Source organism: Pollicipes pollicipes, unplaced genomic scaffold (assembly GCF_011947565.3).
Source record: "Pollicipes pollicipes isolate AB1234 unplaced genomic scaffold, Ppol_2.1 Scaffold_3087;HRSCAF=3621_pilon_pilon_pilon, whole genome shotgun sequence".
Classification (NCBI taxonomy): domain Eukaryota; kingdom Metazoa; phylum Arthropoda; class Thecostraca; order Pollicipedomorpha; family Pollicipedidae; genus Pollicipes; species Pollicipes pollicipes.
In genome coordinates this window covers 32739282-32765839 of record NW_023596225.1, presented here as the reverse complement: position 1 = coordinate 32765839, position 26558 = coordinate 32739282, and the positions used below count along the sequence as shown (strand labels likewise).

The 26558-nt window shown below is 47.9% G+C and overlaps 1 protein-coding gene across 1 annotated transcript; it reads right to left on the bottom strand.

The window, feature by feature from the left end:
- Nucleotides 1–356: 356 nt before the first annotated feature.
- On the bottom strand, nt 357–25249 carry LOC119114885 (WAP four-disulfide core domain protein 3). The gene is made up of 4 exons (XM_037238945.1): nt 25151–25249; nt 1972–2124; nt 1142–1291; nt 357–803 (listed from the first exon to the last, which is right to left on the bottom strand). Exons 1-4 carry the CDS (start codon nt 25221–25223, stop codon nt 649–651), a joined length of 531 nt encoding a protein of 176 aa, XP_037094840.1. The 5' UTR covers nt 25224–25249; the 3' UTR covers nt 357–648.
- Nucleotides 25250–26558: the final 1309 nt, after the last annotated feature.

Here is a 26558-nt window from a genome sequence, read left to right as displayed (position 1 = left end):
AAATGGAATTTTGCTACTTCTTTGCTGGATGGGTCGATCCTTGGTTTTGTCCAGTGATACAGCACAGGCACCGAGTCACGTCTAAAGTGTGTTGCCCTCGAAAATTTCCAAGATTTGAGGCCAGTTGGCTAGCTGCAGTTCCCTTGAAATTCGAGCCTTTTAAAATAAAAGCTAACTTGCGCCGAAATGAAGGTTTTGATGCCCCTCACTGTGAGATTTTGGTGTTCCTAAAGGACACTAAAACCCTTTGTGGGCCCAGTGGCGAGAGGGGGCATTAAAACATGCCCCCTCCCTTCTGGATCCGTCTCTGCTTTCGTTTGCGTATCTGCACACAATGCACAATGTTACCTTTCGAAATCAGAAAAAGACAAGCATTCAGATATCAAAAGTTGTTTTAAGTTGCATTGATTGGAGTCGGTACCAAACCCAGTTTCGAGAGATGCGTTTCAAACGCGTGAAGCCAGATGCTCCAGGTGTATGGGAACCCAGGTGGCATATCACGGAAACCACGAGAGAAGTTGAAGTTGCGGGATAAGTTGACGTTGAACACAGAAAGGCATTCACGTTAAGAATACGTGGCAACGCATGTTAAAGCCCTGAAAATCAACGCAAGACACCGGAGGCGAACTGCTCATGCAGTACTGTTCTTCATCCCTTGTAGGAGGGGAAGCACCTCGATCCACAGCCGTACGGACAGCAGATCTCCCCCTTGGCGCAGTCCTTTTGTGTGGTGCAGTGAATTCCTTCTATGTATTCGCACGTCGTGATGATGCCCTTGTTGGGTGGGCATCCTTTCAGGCCAGCTGTGGAAAAAAAGACCAGTCAGCGACTAACAAGCGCTCGTCAATGCTCTTTTCAATTGCATGGTTACGAAACGCTTTGCAAAGGAGGACGAGCACCAAAACGCCGATCATAGTAGGCACAACATACAAGTAAGTAACAATATTCAGATAAAAAGCGAAAAGAGCAAGAGATAAAAAAGCTTCACCTGCCTCAGAGATGAAAGCCGTGGCACAAATCAAGTTGATGATCTCAGGCCCCGCCTCATGCGAAATGTGTGACGCGCTACGCATGTGACGGCGCGGTGCGCGTCGGCGCCAAAATACAGCGCCTCAGGGCACGTGTGGGACCCGAGCCTTGCCTGAGCGCGGCGGCGCGCAGCGTCTCACTCCTCGGATGTTAAGGCAGCACTTTCGGACAAGCCCGCAGTCGGTGTCGACGGTGCAGTAGTGGATATTGCTGCCTGTGTTCGGCACGGCGGAAGGCGGCGGGCACCGGCCCGGGTTGGGGCCTGAAGGGATGCGTGTCAATCATTTATAAGTTGAGTTGGGGCGAGTAAAAACGCGTATGTCAAACGCGTTTTTGCGATGGATTAGAGACATTTTGATGTCACGGCTATCTTAACAGCATGGAGTTACTGATTTAGAAATAACAGCATGAGGGCAAGTAGCTGACATTGGTGCACATCTTCACATTTTACGTGCAGTTGAGGTGCCTTTCACATTTCTGTGGAACCTGCATAGCCATCCATTTGGTAATGTGAAGCAAAATTGTTTGTAAAAAGGTTTGCGAAATTTTGCAAACCGCGTGCCAAGCCTGGAATGTTTCTCATGTGATCCAAGTACGAGATACAAGCAGCGAAGAAACCTTTAATCAAATACTTATACCTCTGTAGCTCCAAAGTATGACATGATGAAACCGAAAGCCGTTGGTAGCGCGTCCATATCGGCAACATTACTCATATTGATAACGTTTGTAGGTAGCCGAGCTGGTTGCTAAAATCACTAGACAACGAGAATGCGTGGTCAATGTACAAACGATCCTGTCAAGGTCCGAGAGCAAACAACATCGCAACACCTTCGCTCCACAGCTGCACCATGCCGGCCTAACTCATGACATCGGTAGCTACACGCCCAGGTCAGACATCTCCATGAAGAGCTGGCAGGCGATGGTAAGGTCGGCCGACCTTACCAGCTGGCCGTTCACAGGCGGTGACGCAACGCTGCACACGACAGCACTTGTGGTCCCCCTTGCAGTCAAAGTCAGTTCTGCAGAGCTTCTTGATCTCGTGAGGCTCGCAAGCCAGCGCGATGAACGCTCGAGAGATGCATTTCCCAGGTTTTGCTGGAAACAAATATAGCGTAAGCACTTTTGAGTAAACCACTTGCGATTACATTGCAGATGCATACTTAAGACAAATACTCAAGACACGTGTCAGACATGAATACAATCATTTACTGAACTTAGAGTGCAAACACGGAGCGCACAAAGAGCGATAGATATCGTTGGTAGGGGCGGCCATCTCCTAGTTCAGCTCCCAGAACGGCCGGAAGGATGTTGCCCTGGTCGGCATTTTAGGAAAGCTCTTCGTGACCTGCCCAAATGGAATCAGGTATCATGGTTTTAATGAGCCTGTATCGGTTAAGTCCCGCGACTTTAGAAGCATGAGCCGATCCAGCTGCTAAGGGGATTAAATACCCTGAGAGAAGTAGATGTCATGAGATGGCCAGGGAACTGAAGACCATCAGGGTCCTGAGAAATGACAGCGCATGGTGGGTCGATTGAGGACCCTGAGGGAACCCGGTGCTCTGTAATAATCAGTACCCCTTACAACTAGTCAAGGACCCGGACTGCTAGATGTTCTGTTGACGTCCAGCAAGGGTCAATGAAGCTGCTGACGCTGATGTTATGGATGATAGTGCCTCCCTGTCACAGGTGCATGCACTGTTTGGACTGTTGAAGCGGTCCTTCGCGACTTCTCGGAGAACCTGTGATTAATTCATGAATTGTCGGAACAACGGAGCCCCTTGCATAATAGCAACAACCTAAGTGGGATTGCCGGTGCCCTGTTACTAACGAAATGGCCCCTTTGGCCAGCTGCAGACCCTGCGCCGCTGGCCAACCTCGTGTCCCAGGCTCCCCAATAATTGTCGGGGGCCCCTCTCAGCAAACGACATACCGATGGACTCAACAGTGTGAGAAAGCCATTCCACCATCGTTCCATCCCTTGAGCCGCGGTGGCTCATTCGAGGGTGATGCGATGGTCTCTGGGACGGTAGCCTAACGGGTCCCACAGTGAACTACGCTGGGTTGCATTGGGTCCGTAAGGGGCACCAGCAGTCAACAGGCAGTAGTCAGCAGTTAGCAGTGAACGGGCGAGAGTATATTTTTTGCCCCTCAAAAGTATTGGCAAGTCACATTTTCCCAATTTAAAACCATGTAGCTAGCCGTAGATTGCCAACATTGAGATCAGGAAGGTGCCGACAACTAAGCTGGAGTAACATATCTGTATCAGAAGACCATTTTCTACATTCGTTTTCCCGTTTTCCGGAGGAGGTCCGTTTTCTGGACAATGAGACCACGTCTATGAATAAGGTAGCACGTGCTCTAGATGAATGGGTCCAATGTTTCTTGGGACCACTTAAGGGGGCCCCTTTGCTAGCTCCGGAGGCCCCGTTAAGAAATAAGAGGTCTCCGTTCCGAGCTATGAGGCATCCTCTTCATTCAGGAGGCACCCTTCGTGGAACAGGAGGCACCTTTCATGCATCAGATGACCGCAGCTCCGGATCAGGATGCCCTGTTTTGGGACAGGCTAGATTTGGAACCCCCATTCGTGAATCGGATGCATCCTGCTCCAAACCAGGAGGACCCTCTATGCATCAGCAGGTCCTTTTCAGGGGCAGCTGACCCTGTTTTAGAACAGCAAGATCCTTTGCTGAGTGATCAGAGGGCCCCATCCTGGATTTTGAACTGTTGACATTTATTTGCTTGGGTGTGATGAACGCATCAATTTGATACGGGGCACACGCCATCGATGCCCCTCTCCTTGACTACGATTCTATTCAGGATTCCCCCTGTGAAAAGACTCAGTTTTGTCCAGGAGGCCCCCTGGAAACCGCAGACCTAGCCCGCGACGGTATTGCGTCAGCTGACCTTTACCCGCCGCTCACAGACCGGCTCACAGACCGACATACTGTCGTAGGGGCTGTCCGGGTGCGGCGTCACCAGAGGCCAGCTGGCGGGCGGTGAGTGACGGCCGGCACAACAGCTACGTTAGGCGGACACGGAGCTTTGCTGACCGGTCGCCACAAAGGTTATAACCGCAGACGAATGACACCAAAGGTTATCACATATGACATTACGGTGGTCGGATGTGTGGCGCCGCCAGCTTAGCAAATATCAGTGTCTAATGTACTTTGCCCTATTGCGTGTTTACTCGCAATGTCAAAAGATGGAATTTCGAGTGTTCCAACCACGCTCCATGTACGATAACGTTACGGAAGTTACACACCCGTAAAACGACAAAATCCTCCGGTAGTGGCTCACAGGTTCTCACTTAATCAGTAGCTATTTGCTGGCCAGGATAAATAAGCAGGATTAAGGCAAGTGAAGCGCAGGTTTATCGCCAACAATCACTTAACTACCATGGTATACTCCTTTACCCCATAGTGTATGATCCACTTTAAGTACAGTTTTCTCACAGTTAGGGTGCAGTTTATCAGCATCACATCAACGTACAGTTGATCGGCAAATAGCTTGCATGGCTGTAATACTTTCTAAGAATCTGGATATGTGATTGCTTAATCGCATGGGTTTTCTTGCAATGTTACATTACGGCAGGCACCTCATATCTCTCATTCGAGCAGTTTTTAACAAAGAAAACCCTAAAGAACCCATCTTGAATGCAGAAGTAAATATCAACGTCTCCACATTACAGCGGCACGAGATGAATACACGTTGAGCGAGGAAATAACGAGAAGTGAGATTGGCAAAAATGTGGGACGGTGCGTGCGTGCGGGCGGCAGGCGGACGATGCATGTAAGCGTGTCCAAAGATCGATGTCAGATCTCGGTAATCAGAGCAGACACCCACATGAAACTAACTGCACAGTGCAGGTAAGGATGTTCTTATCGATAGACAACCTGAACACCGTTCGACTGGTGGGTGCGTCGCAGTCGACAGGTAAACGAATAATTTCACACCTTTCATTTTCACCAGTTGTCACCTTCCACAAAACTGACCTCGATTATAAAATGCTGCGGTTGAGCCATATATGATAGACTGTGAAAACGGCATAGTACAGTTATTGTGACTAGCACGCAACGACAATATCTGCGCTGACCGGTTGCGCTCTATTTGTTTCTTTTTTACCGCAGGGACTGAAAACATAAACCATGCCACACCCACCGATTTCGTCGGTTGAGGCTTGACTATGATCTCAAACGTACCAATTTGTAAGAATCCCCCTTCTAAATTTGTGCACAAAAGCCAAACTCTATTGCCTTCTGCATGCTAATCTTATGAATTATGACTTTCCCAGCGCATTGCTACCACCGATTTGTGTGGGTTTCCCAAACCTGCAGGCTCTGTACACTCCTGTTTTAGTATCGCCCCCATTAGAAAACACTCTCAGCCGGCAACAGAACACCTCACTAATCCCGTACCCCAAAACGCGTCGCGCTGATTTGGCAGAGCCACTTCCGAAATAAAGTAATAAAAAATACGGGCAATGGTTGAATGGACCACACAAAGAATTAAATAAAAAACAGAGCTACATTTAAGGCATAAACAGTTCGGCAATGTTTCAGTACAATCCCATGACAAAGAGTCTTGCACCTGTCCCTTATTGCCTGCATTTGCAAACATGGAAAAGGTACTTTGAAAGCAGCACGTGATAAATATTGCGGCATAGTCCACTCATTGCTTGGAACTGTCGAAACTGAGACAAGTAGTTAAAGAAGTTTGCGATTTGCTCAAGCGTTGAAGAGCATCGGATGTTCCGGTGATGGTAGCTGACAGCCGAGAGGTTAAAACATGCGAATTAATATTCATATAGGCATACAGCAGCAAACAATCGGTGAATGAGTTAAGCTGACCAAGAAGAATCCCTTTTGTAACAACGAGGAGGTAGCTGAGGGCAAGGACAGCGCAGCAGGGGAGGCAGTGGTAACAGGGAGCAAGAGTATTTGTTTTCCTCAACCCTAATTTTGGGAGGCCTCTTTTTCTCCAACTAAGGACATTGTAGCTACACAGGGAGTACCAAAATTCAGATCAAGTAGGCCCCATTATCGAGATCGTTGGGAAGGCTCCATTCTGTTCAAGAGAACCCCTGAAAAGTCATGCCCCTCCAACTTAATACCCATGGCGCCGCCCCTGAATGGTAGCGAATAATGTATTTTTAAACTCAGACAAAATATCACTGATTGGCACCCCCGAAAACTAAAATCGTAATGCCTCACTAAAAGTGACAGACCAACGCATAAAATGACAGAACCCGGTTTGGCTAAGCGAGTGTAGCCACTGGGGACTGATAGGGGGACATTTCAGCAAACTTCTCCAGAACTGGTGGTTTGTCTCCTCCACTTTTGCCCAATGAATGCACGTTTTGACTTCTTTTTATGTCGAAAGCGTCATTTGCAGGTCAGATTGCCCCCACCCCCCCTAGATTTCAGCTTGATCTCTCCAATCGAGATTTATCTCACCCTGATTTGAAGGATGCGGTTGCCCTTTGGGCATAAGTGACAGAGCCGTAAGATATCAAAACTAGTAGGGCTGAAAATCCGCTGGAAGGATTCGGGCTTACTAAAAAGTGGCTTTTAAGTTCAATATGTAAAAAATGGAAAAATTGTCCCTTGATTTACATGTTGTAGCTGTCTTCCGGGAGTTTCTCTTGGCGCGTAATGATATGCAGGCCTTGTGACTGAAGACGGGTTCAGTGGGTGGCCATTACTGACGGTAGGTACGTTATCACGAGCGTGTTTTAGCTGATGATGTTAGGACAAAACACAAAGTGCAAAGCAAAAACATTTCAGATGCTCAAAATCTTCTGAGACTGGGAAACTGCTCTGTGGAATCATAAGGCCTGCTCTCTCTGGGAAAACAAAATCAGAAAACAAACATTTTGATAGACATAATCCCTCCAACCCAGCCAAGTTTCCTTGAACATTCAGAGCGATGCGGATGCAGCAGAGACACGAGCTGACAAAGCTTACTGGGCGGGTGGGAGGCCGAGCAGAAGCCGGCCAGCGCCAGCAGGCAGACGATGGTCAGCACCGAAGCACGCATCGCTGGGAAGTGACAGCTGTCCACGGCGGTGGCTCCCCATCCGCTGGCCCCCACCGTTTGCGCCAACCGCCCACGGCAAGCGTGACGCTACGGTAAAGGTCAGCTGACGGCTGGCCCGTCACCTGGCGTGACTCGGGACGGGGTCACCCTCGCGACAAACGGGGGTGATTGGCGCCCCCACCACATTGATGGGCAAAATTTGTCCAAAAGTATAGGTGCGATGAAATTTTATCACTTTGGTTATTGACAGACATCTGGAAGCGTTGTATGAGAGAGATGGTGTACTGTCCAAACAATTACAGAGTCACTCATTTTCAAAGGTGTGCTTACGGAAGACTTCATTGTCAACTAAAACAAATGAACACGCAGATTAGCGTGTGATTTGTGTGATTAGTGCGATTTGATCGGCCAAACAGTTTCTAGAAAAAGTCATCAAATACCCAAGACGCGTCAACTTTTGGAATTTTTGGTTCATCTCGCTGATGGATCAAAATGAAACCTGGGGTTGCACAAACCATTAAGTAGCCTGGTGTTGTTGTTTAATGTTGACTACATAATTAGGGCTTGAAAGGAGCGAAATTAAGTCGCTTATTACGTGCTGTTGTTGTCTGATCATATAGTTGAATTGCCCAGTGCTATTAACACAACTGACAGGACTTCAGGGTTTACCAGAGCATGTGTTGCACGCGTGCTCCAAATGTGGACAACCCCTTTAAGACGCGAGGACATGCTTGATAATTCGGCCCTTTTGCAATCAAAAGTTTCGTTTAAGTGCTGTGTCATTCAGCGCTTCAAGTATCTGTGCAAGTGCAATAAACCTCCCCCTGTTTGTATGTGTCTTCAGATACATTTCTTTGTGTGCTCTTTTTCTGCGCCGCGCTGCACAGTGCGTAATCAATGCGTTGTTCAATTGCTTCAACGTCTCGCTCATTTTTTATGAACAGATTACTGAACGCTTATTGATTAGAGATATTTCTGGAACCACAGCTATCGTTAAACAGTAATCGTTTTGCGGGCCCTGCCCCTACCATCCGATTGTACATTTCCAAGTCAACGGAGATAGTTTGGCAGTGAAAGGTTAGCGTACCGCAACGCTTCGCACGTCCCGTCCTGCCCCCTGACGTCACCCAACCACTGGCGTGGCTGCTGCCACCGGCTACGGTCCATATCTGTCTAGCAGAAATGGCTTTTCCCCTCCATACTTACCTCCCACCTCCCAATGTTTATGGGCAGGATAAAAAACCGGCATATAACGCAAACACGCAAGTTCTCCGAAACGGAACGCCTGATCGCCTTGAGACATTCACCAATCGATCCCGTGCAGATGACCAATCATGAGGAGGCAATACGGAGACATGACCTGAGATCAAACACCTCAAAAACGCGGAGGGAAAATTTTGCATGCAAATGCAGAAGACTCATATTTCAGAGCTTACTGCACAGTTAGCTGCCAAACATTCACCATTGGATGCGCCATACCTGATTCCCTCTTGCGGCTCCAAATATGTTGACACAAGATTAGGTCAGAAGTCGTCAAATTTCACAAATTCCTAAATTCTTACTTGCAGACAACCCTTACCCCAGAGTCTAGCACACCAATAGCTGCGACACCTTACCATCCATCACGCCATTTACCCGGATATTCTGTTGAAGCTGTATGTATGGTGTCATTCAAAGGCATAAGAACGTTTCAAAAGTGGGGGGGGGAGGGGGCATGCTCAGGGCGTACTTCAGTAACTTTTTCTGGAATGCAAGCCCGATCACTGGGGGAGGGGGTAGAGATGGAGGCTGTTATCGCTCTTTATTCAAATGTCATGGCTGCTATGCTAGACATGACCTAGAGCTGTTTCGCGCTGGAGTACAGTCTTGCCCATACGACTCATCCATATCATTCGACGAATAAGGCCATGCAGCTTCACCAGATTGTTTCTCCATTTCAAAATTGTCTTTCCTGGAGAGACGAAATTCCACGAGCGGCTGGGCATTTCAGGTCATTCAGGAGGCATCTGACTCCACAGGGTAAATACCAAAATACGGCCTGGACATAGACTGGTGAGAATTTTGAAAGTGAATCGATAGCTCGCGGTGCAACAGATTTGTATGCACCTTCATTTCGCCCGCTGCTTTTCAAGAGATAAGACTTGTTGCGGCATTTAAGGCGGAAACAAATTCGAAATCCTGAAACTGCCAAAACAATGTGACAAAAGCCATACAATTGGAGATTCCGTTTTAAAAACCAAGCAACAGAACGAAGCCCTTCTATCATATTTTCCTTATCTGGGCCCTGATCCCGTCCACCGTCGGCGGCCACTGCCCTGGCCCGGCTTTCTCTCGCATGACTGACAACGAACTGATCGTATGGCAGTGCCTACATGACTGACTGCGAACTGATCGTATGGTTGTCTCCCGCATGATTGACTGCGAACTGATCGTATGGCTGCTTTGGTGCATATTCCTGGATCAACATAACTGCTAATCGGTGTGTAAAACCGATGTTACACACCTGCACTAGTATCTTTTCCGAATTAATCTCCCTCACACCACACCACCACCAAATAAAAAAGCCTCCGGGAAGCTGCCTACCTTAGGTATGAATTGGCCCAATGAACGTTTCATTACCCATCATTTAACGTAAACAACTTGATCTGCTTTTGTGTGTAGGCAGGGGCGTTGTGTGGGCACAGGGTTGACAAAAGCCCCTCATTTGGTGACCCCCTACCCCCAAAATCCTCGGATATAGATAACTTGTTAACAAGGGACACGGTTTTCTTTGTTTTCTTGTTACCTTTACCTTGCAAGCAGAATAGAAACCAGGAGCTACCATGAGATCAATTCAATGTTTTTTAGGTCGATAAACTGCAGGAATCAGGCGTAGAACGACCGTATAGATTAAATCAACGGTGCCCACGATTTACAATGGCTTATTGGACTCTTTCTAAGCCGATAGAATTCAGAATGGTTCTCATAATGTTTATCTGGGTTCTACAGACATTGAGGACATCGCAAAGGTAAATTTAAATCGATATGTTTGATCGAAACTCGAAGATGAAAATTTGATTGTACATCGACTCTTCAGTAATGTGTATCAACATGGCTGAGCCATATTTATCTAGAGATATTCAGCATTCAGTCAGAATGGCTTTGCGAGGCAATTTATGTAACGTGGTTTTTTAACATCCACCCTTGCAAATCTGAGCAAAAAAGCGTCGACAATAGACTTCGCAGACTCCATAGTCCGCGGAGCGTTAGCCCAGCGGTTCACTTTTAGCCGCGGCCCACCGGTGGACGAAAATGATGACACTTCTGAAATGAATACCTTTAAACACTTAAATTGATTAGTAATTCAAGTTACGTGACGCAATTTTAAGCATGCGCACTCGCAAATCTTAGTAACAAAAAATCCGACGTAAGGCGTTGCAGTCTCCGTAGGCCGCACAGCGTCGTCTGAACAGCTGGTTCTGTGCTGTGGCCAACAGGCAGATGAAAATGACGACGCTTCTGAAAGAAGTATCTTTGAGCGCTGCAGGATATCAAATATTCACGTGTGCGATTTGTATGCTGATGGTAGGAACACATTGGTCCTTAAAGCGCTGGGAAGTGGAGCTGGAATCTGGTGGTGGAACTGGAAGAATAAAGGTACACTCTCTATTTTTCGTGTTTCTGTAACTATTTATCTATCCAGAAGACATTAATGCGACGCCCGCCATGTGGGGACACTTGCAGTGGCCGACGCCGTTTGGTTTTACGGCAGCTACAACCCAGGCTATTGCCGGCCTTGCTCTCGAGGTTGCGGGCGGGCATGTGCATACTTGTTGATGTAATTTGTTTCACTAATCCGTGCTGAAAAACGAACGTTTTCAGGCAAACAGTTGATGGCGTTGTTCGTTTTTCAGCTTATTTTGGCATACGCTATTTAAAAATGGTAAGACTCCCACTGTATTCAACGGCAATGAGACCCTTCATTTTCTTCCAGACGAGAGGCCTCTTGAGTAAAACACCAGAGGCACATTACCATTTCCGGTCAAGGGCTGAAGGGCTTTTCTGCCAAATCACAAAGTGTCTTCTGGCTGTCATGCTGGCGACACGGGGCGGGATCTTCTGGTCGATCTAGAGGCCATTGGAAGCATATATCATATCACATTGCTCCCCTCCCTGACACCGGAAGTCTTCTGACCGGTGCAGTTGGTCCCGGGTGCAGACCGGTGCAGTTGGCACGGAAGCCTTCATTGACGGAACGATATCCCTGATCGTCGCAGGTGGTCCAATAATTGTCACATAGACTTCAGTTCTTTCCTGTGCTTTTCAGAGAATGCAATGACTCCCTGAACGTAAATTGTACATGAAATAGAGTCCCAAACTTGCATCAATATGTCAAATGCACGATCCTCCTAGAATGGTCAAAATTCAGTCACAGACGCTTACTGATAAAAGGTAATGCAACATGATTTTGGGCAAGCGCACTCTCTTGTCATAACAATAGCCTCGACGCCCGGCGTTGCAGTCTCCGTAGGCCACGGGGCGTCGGCTCCACGGCTGTGGCGTTAAGCGATGACCAATGGGCAAACGAAAAAGATGACGCATCTTGAGAAAGAGGACCAGTGAACAAGGTAAATGGGTATGTGCGTTTAATATAGCGCAAAAGTAAGCTAAATACCACTTTAATCTGAAAAGTGGGGGGCTAGTTAGCACTGCTGGTCGCTCTGGCCTCCCTGTTCCTACACCCATGGTGCCTTTTACCATTGTGCCTTTTCCTTTTATGTTCATTACCAAGAAAACGTGCAGTTTGGTTAAGCTTGCATGATGAGGTTGAATTTCTCCTTAGCGGAGGTGTTGTTCTGAAAATCACGCGTTGAATTGTGCATGGCGTCGCTGCGATTAACAGCTTCGCGGCCGTAGAACACATAATGGTGCGCCGCTGGTCAGTGTCTATAGTTTGCGAATAACGCTTTGCCGTGATTATGTATATGCCTCCCCAGCAGTCTTTTGTTGGTTGCTGGCTCCAAGTCGTTCAGAAGTCCGCCGATTCGTATTGAGCCCGAAAGCGGATCCAATATTTCGTCACGCTGGGGGAGGGGGAGCACGCAATACTGTTGGGCCCCTACAGTTTGGGCCCCCCTAAAAATATCCTTGCATTCCATTTATTACATTTGAACACAACTGGCATGTAGCATATATATATATATATATATATATATATATATATATATATATATATATATATATATATATATATATATATATATAAGAGAAACCCATCTTACTGCGCGTAGCCCTATAGGCATGCTACGTATGCATACACATAAAGCTTATTTGTTTTCTACAGATCATGTTAAATCCCGTAATTTAGGGATAACTGTTTCAGAACAACAGGGAAAATTAACTCCAGTTGGGTGCTAACAACCTTTAAAATCGAGCACGGACTTGATTCTTAGCTTATTTACGGGTAGCCGGTTGGGCGATGTAATCAGCTGATGGCTGATGACTAATGCAGATTTTTTTATTTGTTACAAGGTAGCACAAAATATCCTAGCATTCCAAATATGTTAAGAACGTCATGCACTAATATGATAAGTGTCATACATTGAAAAGCCAATGGAAATGACACGTACGATATCGGAGGCACGTAGAATTAAGTTCGACAATTACGCTTAAAAATTCACCGGTGCATATCCGACTGTTGCTGTAAGGCGAAGGCGCCGAGGCCAATAGGGCTGGAACCTGAACAGTCATTTGTGCCGCATGAGGCCAATAAAGTAGCTCCCGTCAACAAGTGTAGGGTCATCAGAGCAAACAAAAAGAACCCAAGACTAACGTGGTGGGCCCTAAACGATCGGAAGCGCCCCTACAGGCTGACATATGAGGCCCCGGCCAGAGTGCAGTACCCTTTGAGAAAAGGGAACTGTTCAAGACCATGAATTGATACCCCTGTGCGATCAAGAGAGCACGGGCAGGTTAAAAGAAAGAGCCTCGGTAGGAGTGAAAAGTCCTCCACAAATGAGATCAAGGGGAGCGAGCCCTTGATCAAATTAGGGGTCCCTGATGATCGCGTGTCTCGGTGCCTTACCTTACAAGAGCCCCAGCAACAGCACAGGGCTAATATGAAGAGCAGCTGAGCAATTGAGTGTACCCTGGCCTGTTGGGCCCCGGAAAAAATGTACAGAGCCTTTCGGGCGAATGAGAAGAATCCGTGGAGGAAAACCTGCATCGGCCAAAAGTGCCCAGGCGCGGAAGCAGATAGCGTCCCAACAGCAGCTTTTGGCCCTACAAGAAAAGCAAAGAGATCAAAGGTAACGTGGGAAGCTCCTCTGCGATCAGGCTGACCCGGTAAGTGGACATATAGGACCAGGGCAACCAACAGTGTAATGCTTCTCGACAGCGTAGTAAGCCGCAAAACTTCATCAAGTAACAGCTTCTCATTCAGTGAGGAATAGGCTTCTCTGCTCATGAACTCTTTACTTTTGCTAGCAATTGTTGTTGGTCGTCTGTAGGCCCAAAAGCGTCCAATTTCGTTGTGTTTTTGTTGTAAGAAAACTGCGTCCGTTCGGCCGGCTATGGGCCCCTTTGGAGCATTTAGATCCTCTCGGCGTGGTTCAGGCAGACATGGTCCTGTGCCTCCCTCCCCCCCCCCCCCTTCTTCTGCATCCGCCACCGGTCCGAGCAGCTTAATAGATGGAGCCCGCCAAGAACATAGGGCCATCCATTCAAACACGAAATGCTTACGACACAAGGTGTAGGGCTCCGAGCGATCAAGTGTGTCCGAGCAGACTGACATATAGGGCCCCCGCCAAGAGAGTAGGGCCCTCCATTCAAATAGAAAGTACTCGAGATCCAATGTAGACGGCCCCCGAATGATCGAGTGTGAACGGACAGGTTAACAGATGGGGCTCCCAACAAGAACGTAATAACCTCCATTCGGGTAGAAAGTACCCAAGACCCAATGTAGGGGGCCCCCAAACGATCGAATGTGCCAGAGCAGATTCTCATACAAGGTCCCCGTCAGGAGCGTAGGGCCCTCCATTTAAATAAGAAGTACCCAAGACCCAATGAAGAGGACCCCCAATAATCGAGTGTGGCCGAGCAGGTAACAGATCGGGCTCCCAACAAGAGCGTAGGATCCTCCATTCAAATAGAAAGCGCTCAAGACCCTACGTAAATGGTCCCTGAACAATGGAATGTGCTCGAGCGGCTTATCAGAAGCGGCCCGGCAAGAGCGTAGCGTAAAGCACTCCATTCAAATAAGGAATACCGAGAACCAAATACGAACGGCCCCCGAAAGATGGAGTGTGCCCGAGCAGATTATCAGATGGCCCCGACAAGAGCAAGGCCCCAAATTCAAACACCAAGACCCAATATGCAGCCCCCCCCCCCCCCCCCCCCAATAATCCAGCGTGGCCGAGGAGACGAACAGCTGGGCTTCCGACAAGTGCATGGGCCCTCCATTCAGGTAGGAAATACTCAAGACAAAATGTGGAGGGCCCCCGAATAACCGAGTGTGCCCAGGAAGGTTAACAGGTGGCGCCCCCGACAACAGCGCAGGGCCTTTCGTTCGAATATGAAATACCCACGACATGACGAAGAGGGCCCCGAATGATCGAGTGCGCCAGAGCAGGTGAACAGATACGCTCCCCACAAAAGTGACCCCTTCCATTAAAAAAGTACCCAGGCCCCAGTGTGGGGGGTCTCCGAATGACCGTGTGTGCCCAAGCAGGCTATCAGATGGGCCCCCTACGAGAGCGTAGGACCCTAAGAAAGTGGCAGAGAGTTGGAAGCTCCCTAGACAAATGTAGGGGGTCGCTGGACATATCGGGGGGGGGGGGGGTCGGTAGGTTAATCGGGACCCACGTTAAGGGCCCCTGAGCAGCCGAGGGTACCCCGGCAGCTTAAGATATGGGGCCTCGGATGTAGCCTACAGAGCCTTTCTGACGAATGGAAATAATTCACGGAAGGGCCCTCGATTGATAAGAGTGTCCCGGCGTGCTAGCAGGAAGGGCACAGTAACAGTTCAGGGCCCTACGAGCAAATGCAAAGAAATCAAGGGAGTGTCTCAAATCTTTGAGTGTCCCTACTCATTAAAACAAATCAGGCGTTTGCATCTGCGCACACGGTATGTAGAAATGTTTTTGATGTGATGTGCGCGACCGCAAAAATGGCAATGAAAATGCCCGCGCGCTCTGGTACTATGAAAACAATAATAAAGTATGGCTTCATGACATACATTGCAACTGCTAGGCATGCCCCATTGAGTGGTAAACATTTTGGATTTTGAAATTTGGCGACTTTTGATCCGACCTAGCGTTACCATGTTTGAAATTGCATGGGAGAATCAGGTATGGCACATCCAATGGGGAGGGTTCGGCAGTGATCGGTTCAGTGGGTTTGGAGCTTTAAGTTGTCTGCATTTTCATATACAATTTTCTCATCGTGTTTTCAAGGTGCTTGACCTCAGGCCGGGTCTTGGTATTGCCTACTCATTGCTCACCTCACTGTACGGAATCGACTGTTGAAGGTTTTAAGGTGATAGGACGAGTCGTTCCAGAGAACTTGCTTGTCTGCGTCATATGCCGGTTTTTAGACCCTGCCATGTTTATGTTGGCCGGGACGAATATTCGCTTTGCTGGACGCGAGCAGAGACCCCGGTCATTGCACGTTCTCTTGCTGTTAAACTTGCTCTCTAGTCGCCCCGGAAACGGACCATCAGCAGAAAAATTCTGCATACACAAATAAGTTATTGTCCGGAAAATTCGTAGTTCACCACGCGCATGGCTGACGTGACTAACTACAAAACTTGGCGCCACCAAGCGGGCTTTTAATGAAGTTAGCAGATGGCGCTGCGCTAGCGTGTGGGCGCTTATGTTTGCTCACATCCCGGCGTATGTGCAAGGGCGAATCCAGGAATGCGTCGAGGATGGGACCACGCTTTGCTACGGTGCCTTGGGACTTATTTCTCTCCCCCCCCCCCCCCCCCGCCTCTCAGAAAACCGTCCAGGCTTTGGCCATTTCAGTTTCAGGTTTCATTATGTTATCGGGCAAGTATCGTCCTCTGCGCAATATGAAAGGATAAATATAGTGGGTACATATGGACATGGCATGCGTTTTTTCAGACTGGCTGATTTTACCATTCTGAGCGAAGAATTTCCGAGGACATGTGGAAAAACGAAACTGTAAAAAAGCAAGCAAGGTTTGTTCTGAAATACCATCAAAGCTAAGCTGACAACACGACTCGAACGACCAGCCAGCGTTGATTTTTCAGTTGGTTCCCATTTAGCCCAGCTTACTTTTCGTGTTTCGCACTTAACGAATCAAAACATAAAGCATACACAGCCTCATGTAGAGATTCCCGAGGCGAAACAACACTACCTTAATGCGCACATGTCTTTGTCTCCCAAATAACTGCTGCAGTGCCGTCGCGAAGAGCCACCACTCAGGGCTGTACCGGTGCCGCCCGCGGAGCCGTAGTGCGCCTGCACGACGGCGCGGCGCCCGCGTGAATTGAAGCGGCCTGGCTGACAGCCCCAGCCCCCGAGCCGCAGCGGCCACAACTCCCACGCCAAGGTCAAGGGGGGGGGGGGGAGGCGTAGTCGTGGTGGGGAATTACGTCGGTTCAAGCCGGCGGCGGCTACTACGTTGTGTCCCCGCACTTAAACGGACTAGTCTGCAAAAGGAAAACATCAGCATTCTGTCGCGACCATATCTGAAAGCCACGTATCAGTGACACACATACTACCAACCTTTTGCTCGTGAGGAGTATGAAGCAGTGAGCCAGTCTAAGGTACCAGTGACCGGACGTTCGAGTGACTGATGGTCCGTTCATGTACCGGCTCACTAGGGTTGGTAGTCTGACTGCTGTTGGAACGGCGACGGGTCTAATGAAGGGTGAGCCGTGCCGACCGTGCAGGGCAGCGTGGACCATGGCCTGTTGGTGCAGAAGGTGACGCGTTCACCGCCGTTGTTGGCTTTGACATGTTGTGAAGTTCGACGATGTTCGTCGGCTACGTATCAGCCGTCGCCGTACGATGACCGGAAAATCCGGATCAGTTTCCTCGAGTTACGGTTTTTGCTTAGGCTTCGTAGCTGTTCGATGCAGTACATAACAGCACTTTGAAACGTAGGAAGGCACCTATTCATTTTATACTTCCTTATTCATAGAGACTTCTAGTAACTTAGTCATGTTTCCCAAAATGAGAAGGTACCGGACAGCGTGTCATTAACCGATTGAGCGTAGACGCAAAATGAGGATTGTGCACTCCGCTGTCTTTAACATTACGAACACGTGTCACTTTCTAAATCCTCGCTGCGAGTTCGGCCACCAATCTAATCCCATGATTGGTGAGAGGTAGTAATGTCGTCAAAGTTTGAAACCCCGTGAAACCACGGTTGCCATGGTCATTTTACCCTGCGCCACCAGGGGAAAAGCTCATGCAACTCATACTTAACGCTTTTTTGCCACTGTTGTTGGCGCGCGAAATGCCGACGTTTGTAATAGGCATCTGTTTGATTTAAAGCATACAATTTAGGATAACGTTAGACTTGTCACTGGGAAGAATGCTTAGAACCCAGATGTCGCTTTCAATGACGTTCAATTTTTATTTGAGACGCTCATTTTGTTTTGATGGTCTATCCGGCGCAGTGACGTGATGCTGTTTCATAACCGTGCCCATTGGAATTATCAAGGTAAGACTTCAGAAGGGCCGCCAGAGTGGTGGTAAACATCAGGGATCTGCTTACATCTGCTTATCAGTGCTTGTCCAATTGCCAAACGCCCACCAAGAGGCCTTTTGGCCATCGGACACACCTACCTTGGACCTCTCGGACCACCCACATTTTAGGTTTTGCCGAGTCCGGGAATTCCGGACAGCCGACCGCCATAGCTTCTCCAGCCACGGTTGTAGCGCTCCTGGATTTTGGGCCCCTTTAAAATGAAGGCATCGGGACCTGTGAATGAATCGCTTGGCCTCGGTGCCTCTAGAAACTTCATTTCATTGTGCTTTGAAATGAAGGGTTTCGTGTCTCCTAACCGGATGGGTCAATCCATAATTTTGAGGCATGGACGTTGCGGCAGCCACAGAAAACTTGTCTCTTAAAAATGAAGGTGTTGAAGCCCTTTGCTCTGCTCCTAGATGCCTATGGTAACTTAAAGTGATGGTGCCCAGAGACGACAGTTTTTGGTGCCGCTTCATCGATTCGGCCAACCCAGAACTACCATCAAGGTACAATACACAAAAATGGGGTGTCCATTGGATTGACATTGGGTGCCCTCTGAAATTAATCGTTTTGGGCCTTTGAAAAGCTCATGTGGTCCAAAGAGGGGGGGGGGGGGGGGCGGCACGATCTCGATGTCCTGCTTTGGATGCGTACCCGCACACGTTTGCGTGTCGACACACAATGAACGATGTTGTCTTTCGGAAACAGAAAAAGAATGACATTCGGATATGAAAGTTTATTAATCTGCATTAATTGAAGCCGATACTAAACCCATTTTCGAGTGATAGGTTTCAAATGCATGAGGTTACATGCTCCAGGTGCACCACTGACTAATTGCCGGATGAGCTGTGGTTGAATACAGAACAGCATTCACATTTAGAATACGTGACACCGCACGCTAAAGCCCTGCAAATGAGCGCAAGACACCCGGAGGGGGTTGCTCATCCAGTACCATTCTTCACCCCTGGTAGGGCTAGAAACATCTGGATCCACAGCCGTATGGACAGCAGATCTTCCCCGGAGAGCAGTTTTCCTGCGTGATGCAGTGAATTCCTTCTATGTATTCGCATGTCGTGATAACGCCCTCATTGGATGGGCATCCTCTCCCGCCAGCTGTGAAAAATAGGGACTTATCAGCAACTAGCAAGCGCTCATCAATGCTCTTTTCAATTGCATGGTTACGACACACTTTGCAAAGGAGGACGAGCACCAAAACGCCGATCATAGCGTGCACAATACACAAGGAGGGAAAAGTATGTCGAACTTTACCCGCCTCAGAGGTGACATGTGTGGCACACGATTAAGTTGATGATCTCGGGTCCCGCCTCATGCAAAATGTGTGACGCGTTGCGCACGTGACGGCGCGCACAAGTCGGCGCCTCAGGTAGCGACTCAGAGCACGTGTGTGTAGTACGAAACGTGACATGGGCCCAGCAAGCGGCACCAGCACGCTGATCTGCGGTGGGTCGTTTGAGGACGAGCCATTGGTCCCGTGACGGCAGCGCAACGTTGGCCACAAGCGACCGGCCCACGTGGACACCCGGGATATGGTGTCAATAACTACCGGTGGGGTCAAAGCGAAAACTATGACACGACGGTGGAGTCATATTTCAGTTTTCTATGTTACGTCAGAACCTGAGCCTGTCATGCCATGCAGGATATCACCACCTTCTGCGCGTCCCCTTCACGCCCTTTGATTGGGCCTCCATTTACCCCCGCGCCGCTGTGCGCATGTAGCCCACGCCCACACACCGCACAGGGGCTATGCATGCCCTGAGTCGGCGGGCTTCAGGTTGTCGGGGTTCCCACCAACGTCGTCACAGACCGCTCGGTTTGCCCTTGCCGGGTCAAGCTGTGTCAGCTTTGGTGCAGCATACCGCCGTTGGTGTCAGTATCAAATGCCTGGAAGCCTGGGGAAGTCAGCCATCGCGGATCCTGTGAATGGCCATTTGAGAAGCAGTATTCGCAACGTGTCCGTTGCGAACGAGCTGGAGATTCATTGCGAAGAGGACAGAGTCTCTTTCGATAAAAAGAGTTTTATTGGGGTGGTAGCGTAAGTTTTATGTATTGAGTCTGAAAAGGACTAGATCACCCAGGGGATGGATGAATTAGCCACCACCAAGACCCTCAAAAACACCAAACATCTCTCCTTTGATCGTAAGCGTTTGGTGTGTTCGAACCTGGAATTGAGTTAGGTGAGTGTAACGAGGAAAATATATCGTACCTCCTGTATTAGGTGTGGTAATTCTATTCCAATTAAAAATTAGGTGGTGCGATTCTATTCTACTTATCTTAGGTGGAGTGATTCCATCCTACTTGAATTAGGTAGCGTGATTCTATCGCCTAAAAGTCTAGCGGCGATGGACGCTGCGTAGTCCCACTGAGCCCAGCATGATATAAAACATCATGGTTATAGTCAAACAATGCGGTTTTCTTCTCGTAGAAGATTTTTGCCATTCCACGGCACAGAACTCGAGTTAAAAAAATCCTTAAGAAGTAACCGGTTTGACATTTGCTGAAGATGCAGGGGTCTTGTGGGATTTCGGCCATTTCAGTTTGAGGATATTTTGATTTAATCGGGAACCTATCTTCTTCTGCGCAACATGAAGGATGGATGTAGTGGATATATGTGTACATGACATGCGTTTTTTTCCAGAGATTGACTGATTTTACCATTCTGAGCCAAGAACTTCTCAAAACATGTGATAACACAAAATTCTAAAAGACCAAGTCACAGTTAACCCAATGCCCGTGCCCCACAACCAAAATGTCTGCCGCCTCACATGAGCGCCATAGAAGAGCGCCATTGACGCCCTAAGGTGGCCTTCAAAGGGGTGTTGTCACTTGTCGATTAGAAGAGCCGCGTGCGTCTAGTGCCGGCCCCCTGGGTTCGTCCCTGCATGACTGCTATGCGGCCTAAATAAAAAGCTTGTGAAGGGAATCCAAACATTAAGAACAGACCTCGTCTTTCGTCAAAATAAAACGGACTAGATCCAGTGAGGAAAAAATGGGGTGGTATATATATATATATATATATATATATATATATATATATATATATATCCATGGGGGACAGGTTACCGGGCGCTCAGTTTGGCCCCCGAAAAAATTGCAAAAATTGACGCTCCTGACGCGGTATGTAAGATTCGGAAACCTTTCCGTTTTTTTAGGGAGCAGTATGGTGTTTAGAATTATATATACAATATATATGTATATATATATATATATATATATATATATATATATATATATATATATATATATATATATTACATAGGAGATAGGCTATCGGGCGTTCAGTTCGGCCCCCCCAAAAAAGGATTTAAAAATTGACCCCTTGACTCAGTGTGCAATATTTGGAAACCTCTCCATTTTTTAGGGAGCAGTTTGGTATCCAGAAGTTTGCTCACGTCTTAGATAGTCAAGGCCTGGCTTCGTCACTTATCCAATAACCTGCTAAACAACACCGAATACAACAGTTTCCAGTGAACGATATACGCATCAGTGTAGAAACTACGCGGTAATCTTCCGAGAACCAATGGACGCAGCCGCATTTCTCACCGCACACCTATCCAGCGGCGGCATTGAGTCAGCTGACCTTTACCCGCCGCTCAAACCGGCTCGCAGACCGACACACTGTCGCGGGGACCGCGTCGCCAGAGGGCAGGCGGCTGGTGGTGAGGGACAGCCGGCACAACAGCGCCATGCGGCGGCCCCGGATGTTTCGCGACGGGCTGTCACCAGTGGCAGATCTAGCCTGGAGTTGCTTTTTTTTGGGGGGGGCAACCGTTCGTTGGGGGCCAACCGTTCGAAACCATTGTACAAAGTTGTGTTGCACCAACTGTGGGTTTTTTAGGTTTTGCTCTATTTCTGTTAACCTACCCCTGGATGTCTGGATTAGGATGATGGATCACCCAGTGACAACACACATACTCCCTGTCAAGGATCTAGATGGTCATAAACTTTAACTGCATTTATTCATAATTACTTTTTCACAGAAAGATGGGTACCTATCTACCTACCTACAGACCGACATGACCTACAAGCAGACCTACCAACAGGCCACACACAACAATACAAATGCACAGATTGAGATAGGTACACAGATCAAGAAGTATGCAGGTCATGTTCTTTAGTGGGCGGGTTAACAAGGGCTGAGATGATTAAAAACGTTTTCTGGTTCTTGAACGGTCCTCATACAATGCTAACGCTCAACAATTTAATCACCCACGTGCTCATCAAACACGATACTTGCGCCGAGTATGACTAAGCCGCGTCAACACGCGTTTTTTGATATTCAAATCGCTGCCACATTTTCTTCATTAAGTTTTTTCCCGAAACAGAAAGAAAGAAGTGTTTGATACCGCACCATCAAAGTTAAAACAGACGGTAGGTAGACGAAACTTTTATGAAGTTTTGGGAATGTTTTTTTTTGGGGGGGAGAAACATACTCACAGAGTTTTTGGGGAAGGGCCATGGCCCCGTGCCTCCTCCCCCCCCCCCCCAGGATCCGCCTATGGCTGTCAAAGGGATCTTGCCGCAGGCGAACGATAACAAAGGTCATCACATATGACATTACGGTGGTCGGTCGTGTGGCGCCGCCCAGCTTAGCAAATGTCAGTGTCTGATGTGCTTTGTTCTGTTGCGTGTTGCCAACTCGCTATGCCAACTGCGGAAATTTCTAGGGCTCAACCATGCTCCATATATGATAATGTTACTGAAGTTACGCACCCGTAAAACGATACAATCCTCCGGTAGTGGCTCACAGGTTTTCACCTAATCAGTAGCAATCTGCTAGTCAAGAAGGTAATAACACAAGATTAAGACAAGTGAAGTGCAGGCCTATCGCCAACAGCCACTTACTCAACTGCCATGTTTTACTTCTTTACCCCATAGTGTATGATCCATTTTAAGTACAGTTTACGCTCATCTAGCGTGCAGTTTATCATCATCACATTAGCGTACAGGCGGTCGGCAACTAGCTCGCATGTGGTTTTGGTTGTAGTACTCTCTAAGAATTTCGATACATGATTGCTTAATCACATGGGGCAGTCTGGAAATGTTGCATAATGGCAACAACCTCATCTCTCTCAGTTCGAGCCGTTTTTAACCAAGAAAATTCTGAAGAACACATATTGAATGCAGAGCTAAATCTCGATGTATCCACGTTACAGGGGCACGAGATGACTACACGTTGAGGGAGGAAAGAACGAAAAGTGAGATTGGCAAAAATGTGGGACGGTGCGGGCGGCAGGCGGGCGGCAGGCGGACAATGCATGTAAGCGTGTCCAAAGATCGATGTCAGATCTCGCTAATCAAAGCAGATACCCGCATGAAACTAACTGCATAGTGTAGGTAAGCATGTTCGTATCGATAGACAACCTGAACACTGTTCTACTGGTGAATGCGCCGGCAGTCGACCGAGAAACGGCTAGTCACCTTTTAAAAAACCGACCTCGATTATAGCGTGCTGTGGCTGACCATGGCGTGACGGACTGTGAAGACAGCATAGTGCAACACGTAGTTATCGATTTCGTCGATTGAAGCTTGACTACAGGCCCAAACGTAGCGAATTTGTAGGCAATACCTGCCCTAAATTTGTGCATAAAATCAAAATCCAATTGTCATTTGCCTGCTAATTTATAAAATATGGCTTTCCCAGCACATTGCCAGCACATTTTTGTGAAAGTCTCCCAAAATTGCATGCTCTATGCACACCTTTTTTGGTATCGCCCCCATGGGAAAACACTCCCAGCCAGCAACAGGGCACCGCACTTGTTCCGTACCCTGAAACGCGTTAGGCTTTTTTGCTAGAACCAATTCCGACATAAAATTAGGATGCAACGTGAACGATTATTTTAATGGACCAGAAAGAGAACTAAACAAAAAAAAACAGTGTCACATTTAAGGACTGACCTTTAAGCAATGTTTTAGTACTATGCCATGACAGAGTCTCACACCCATCCATTATTACGTGCATTTACCAACATGGAAAAAGGTACTTTGAAGGCAGCACATGGTTAATATCGTGGCATAGTTCTCGCATTACTTGGAACTGTCGATAGTGCTACAAGAAGTCAAAGAAGTTTCTCGTATTTGCTCAAGCATTGAAGGGCATCGACTCTTCCGGTGATGGAAACTGACAGCTGAGAGGTTAAAACTTGCGACTTGAATATTCATAACGGCATACAGCGGTAAACAATCGGTGGATGAGATAATCTGACCTGGATGAGTTAAGCTGATCAAGAGGAATCCCTTTTGTACCAGCGAGCAGATAGCTGAAAGCAGGGACAGCGCAGCAGGGGAGGCAGAGGGAACAAGAAGCAAGAGTATGTGTTTTCCCCATCGCTGATTTTTGGGAGGCCTCTTTTTCCCTAAATAAATGCATTGCAGCTACACAGAGCGTGCCAAAATTCAGATCAAATAGGCCCATTATTGAGATCATCGGCAAGGTCCCACCCCTGAAAAATCATGCCCTTCCAACTTAAGACCCGTGGCGCCGCCCCTGAATGGTAGCAAAAAATGATTTTTTTGAGATTGGATAAAATAGCACTGATTGCATCCCGCGGCATCAGCGTGCCGTGCATGACCCATCTAGCATAATGCCCGAAAAGTAAATGCATAATTCCTCACTGAAAGTTACAGTCCAACGCACAAAATTGAGAGAACCCGGCCTGGCTAAGCGGGTGTAGCCACAGGGGACTGATAAGGGGACATTTCAGCAAACTTCTCCAGAACTGGTGGTTTGTCTCCTCCACTTTTGCCCAATGAATGCATGTTTTGACTTCTTTTTATGCCGAAAACGTCATTTGCGGGTCAGATTGCCCCGCCCCTCAGATTTCAGTTTCATCTCTTCAATCAAGATTTGTCCCATCACGATTTGAAGGGTGCGGTCGCCCTTTGGGCATAAGTGACAGGGCTGTAACGTAACAAAACTAGTAGGGTTGAAAATCCCCTGGAAGGATTCGGGCTTACTAAAAAGTTGCTTTTAAGTTCGACATGTAAAAATTTGAAATATTCTCCCTTGATTCACATGTTGTAGCCGTCTTCCGGGAGTTTCTCTTGGCGCGTAATGCTATGCAGGCCTTGTGACTGAAGATGGGTTCAGTGGGTGGCCATGACTGACGGCAGGTACGTTATCATGAACGTGTTTTAGCTGATGATGTTTGGACAAAACACAAAGTGCAAAGCAAAAGCATTTCGGATGCTCAAAATTTTCTAAGACTGGGAAACTGCTCTGTGGAATCATAAGGCCTGCTCTCTCTGGGAAAACAAAATAAGAAAACAAACATTTTGATAGACACAATCCCTTCAACCCAGCCAAGATTCCTTGAACATTCACAGCGATGCGGATGCAGCAGAGACACGAGTTGACAAAGCTTACTGGGCGGGTGGGAGGCCGAGCAGACGCCGGCCAGCGCCAGCAGGCAGACGATGGTCAGCACCGAAGCACGCATCGCTGGGAAGTGACAGCTGTCCACGGCGGTGGCTCCCCATCCGCTGGCCCCCACCGTTTGCGCCAACCGCCCACGGCAAGCGTGACGCTAGGGTAAAGGTCAGCTGACGGCCGGCCCGTCACCTGGCGTGACTCGGGACGGGTCACCCTCGCGACAAACGGGGGTGATTGACGCCCCCATCACAATGATGGGCAACACTTGTCCAAAAGGAAGGTGCGATGAAATTTTATCACGTTGGTTACTGACAGCTATCTGGAAGCGTTGTATGAGGGGGAAGGTGTGCTGTCCAAATAATCACAGTCACTCATTTTCAAAGGTGTGCTTACGGAAGACTTCATTGTCAACCAAGACAAATGAACACGCAGATTAGCGTGTGATTTGTGTGATTAGTGTGATTTCATCGGCCAAACAGTTTCCTGAAAAGAAGTCATCAAATGCCCAAGACGCGTCAACTTTTGAAATTTTCCTTTCATATCGCTCATGAATCAAAATGAAATCTGGGGATGCACAAATCATGAAGTAGCCTGGTGCTGTTGCTTACTGTTCACTGCATAATAAGGGCTTGAAAGGAGTGAAATTATGTTGCCTTTTACCTGCTGTCGTTGTCTGATGATATAGTTGAATTGCCCAGTGCTATTAACAGTGCAGTGCTAGTGCATCCCAGTGCAGTGCTATTAACACGACCGACAGGACTTCAGGGTTTACCAGAGCATGTATTGCACAGCGCAGTGCAGAGCACAGTGCAGTGCCAGTGCATCCCAGTGCGGTGCTATTAACACAACTGACAGGACTTCAGGGTTTACCAGAGCATGTATTGCACGTATGCTCCAAATGTGGACAGCCCCTTTAAGACGCGAAGACATGCTTGATAATTCGGCCTTTTTGGGATTGAAGTGTCGTTTAAGTGCTGCATTATTCGGCGCTTCAAGTATCTATGCAAGCGCAATAAACCTCATCCCATTTATCTATGTTTTCAGATACATTTCTTCGTGTGCTCTTTTTCTGCGCCGCGCTGCACGGTGAGTGATCAATGTGTTGTTCAATTGCTTTAAAATCTAGCTCATTTTTTAAGAACGGATCTAAGCGAGCACTTATTGATTGTAGGTATTTTTGGAACCACGGCTATCGCTAAGCAGTAATCGTTTTGCGGGCTCTGCCCCTACCATCCGATTGTACATTCGCAAGTCAACGGAGAGAGTTCGGAAGTGAAAGTTTAACTTACCGCAATGCTTCGCACGGCCCGTCCTGCCCTCTGACGTCATCCAACCACTGGCGTAGCTGCTGCCACCCGCTACGGTCCATATCTGTCTAGCAGAAATGGCCTTCCCCTCCATA

Bases quoted from the DNA above. Each gene is read 5' to 3' on its own strand.
- LOC119114885 (XM_037238945.1), bottom strand. From the start codon at position 25,223: ATGCGTGCTTCGGTGCTGACCATCGTCTGCCTGCTGGCGCTGGCCGGC. The intron at 2,125-25,150 runs GTAAGCTTTGTC...ATTTGTTTCCAG, and splicing joins CTCGGCCTCCCACCCGCCCA to CAAAACCTGGGAAATGCATC. The intron at 804-1,141 runs GCAAGGCTCGGG...TTTTTTCCACAG, and splicing joins CTGCGCGCCGCCGCGCTCAG to CTGGCCTGAAAGGATGCCCA.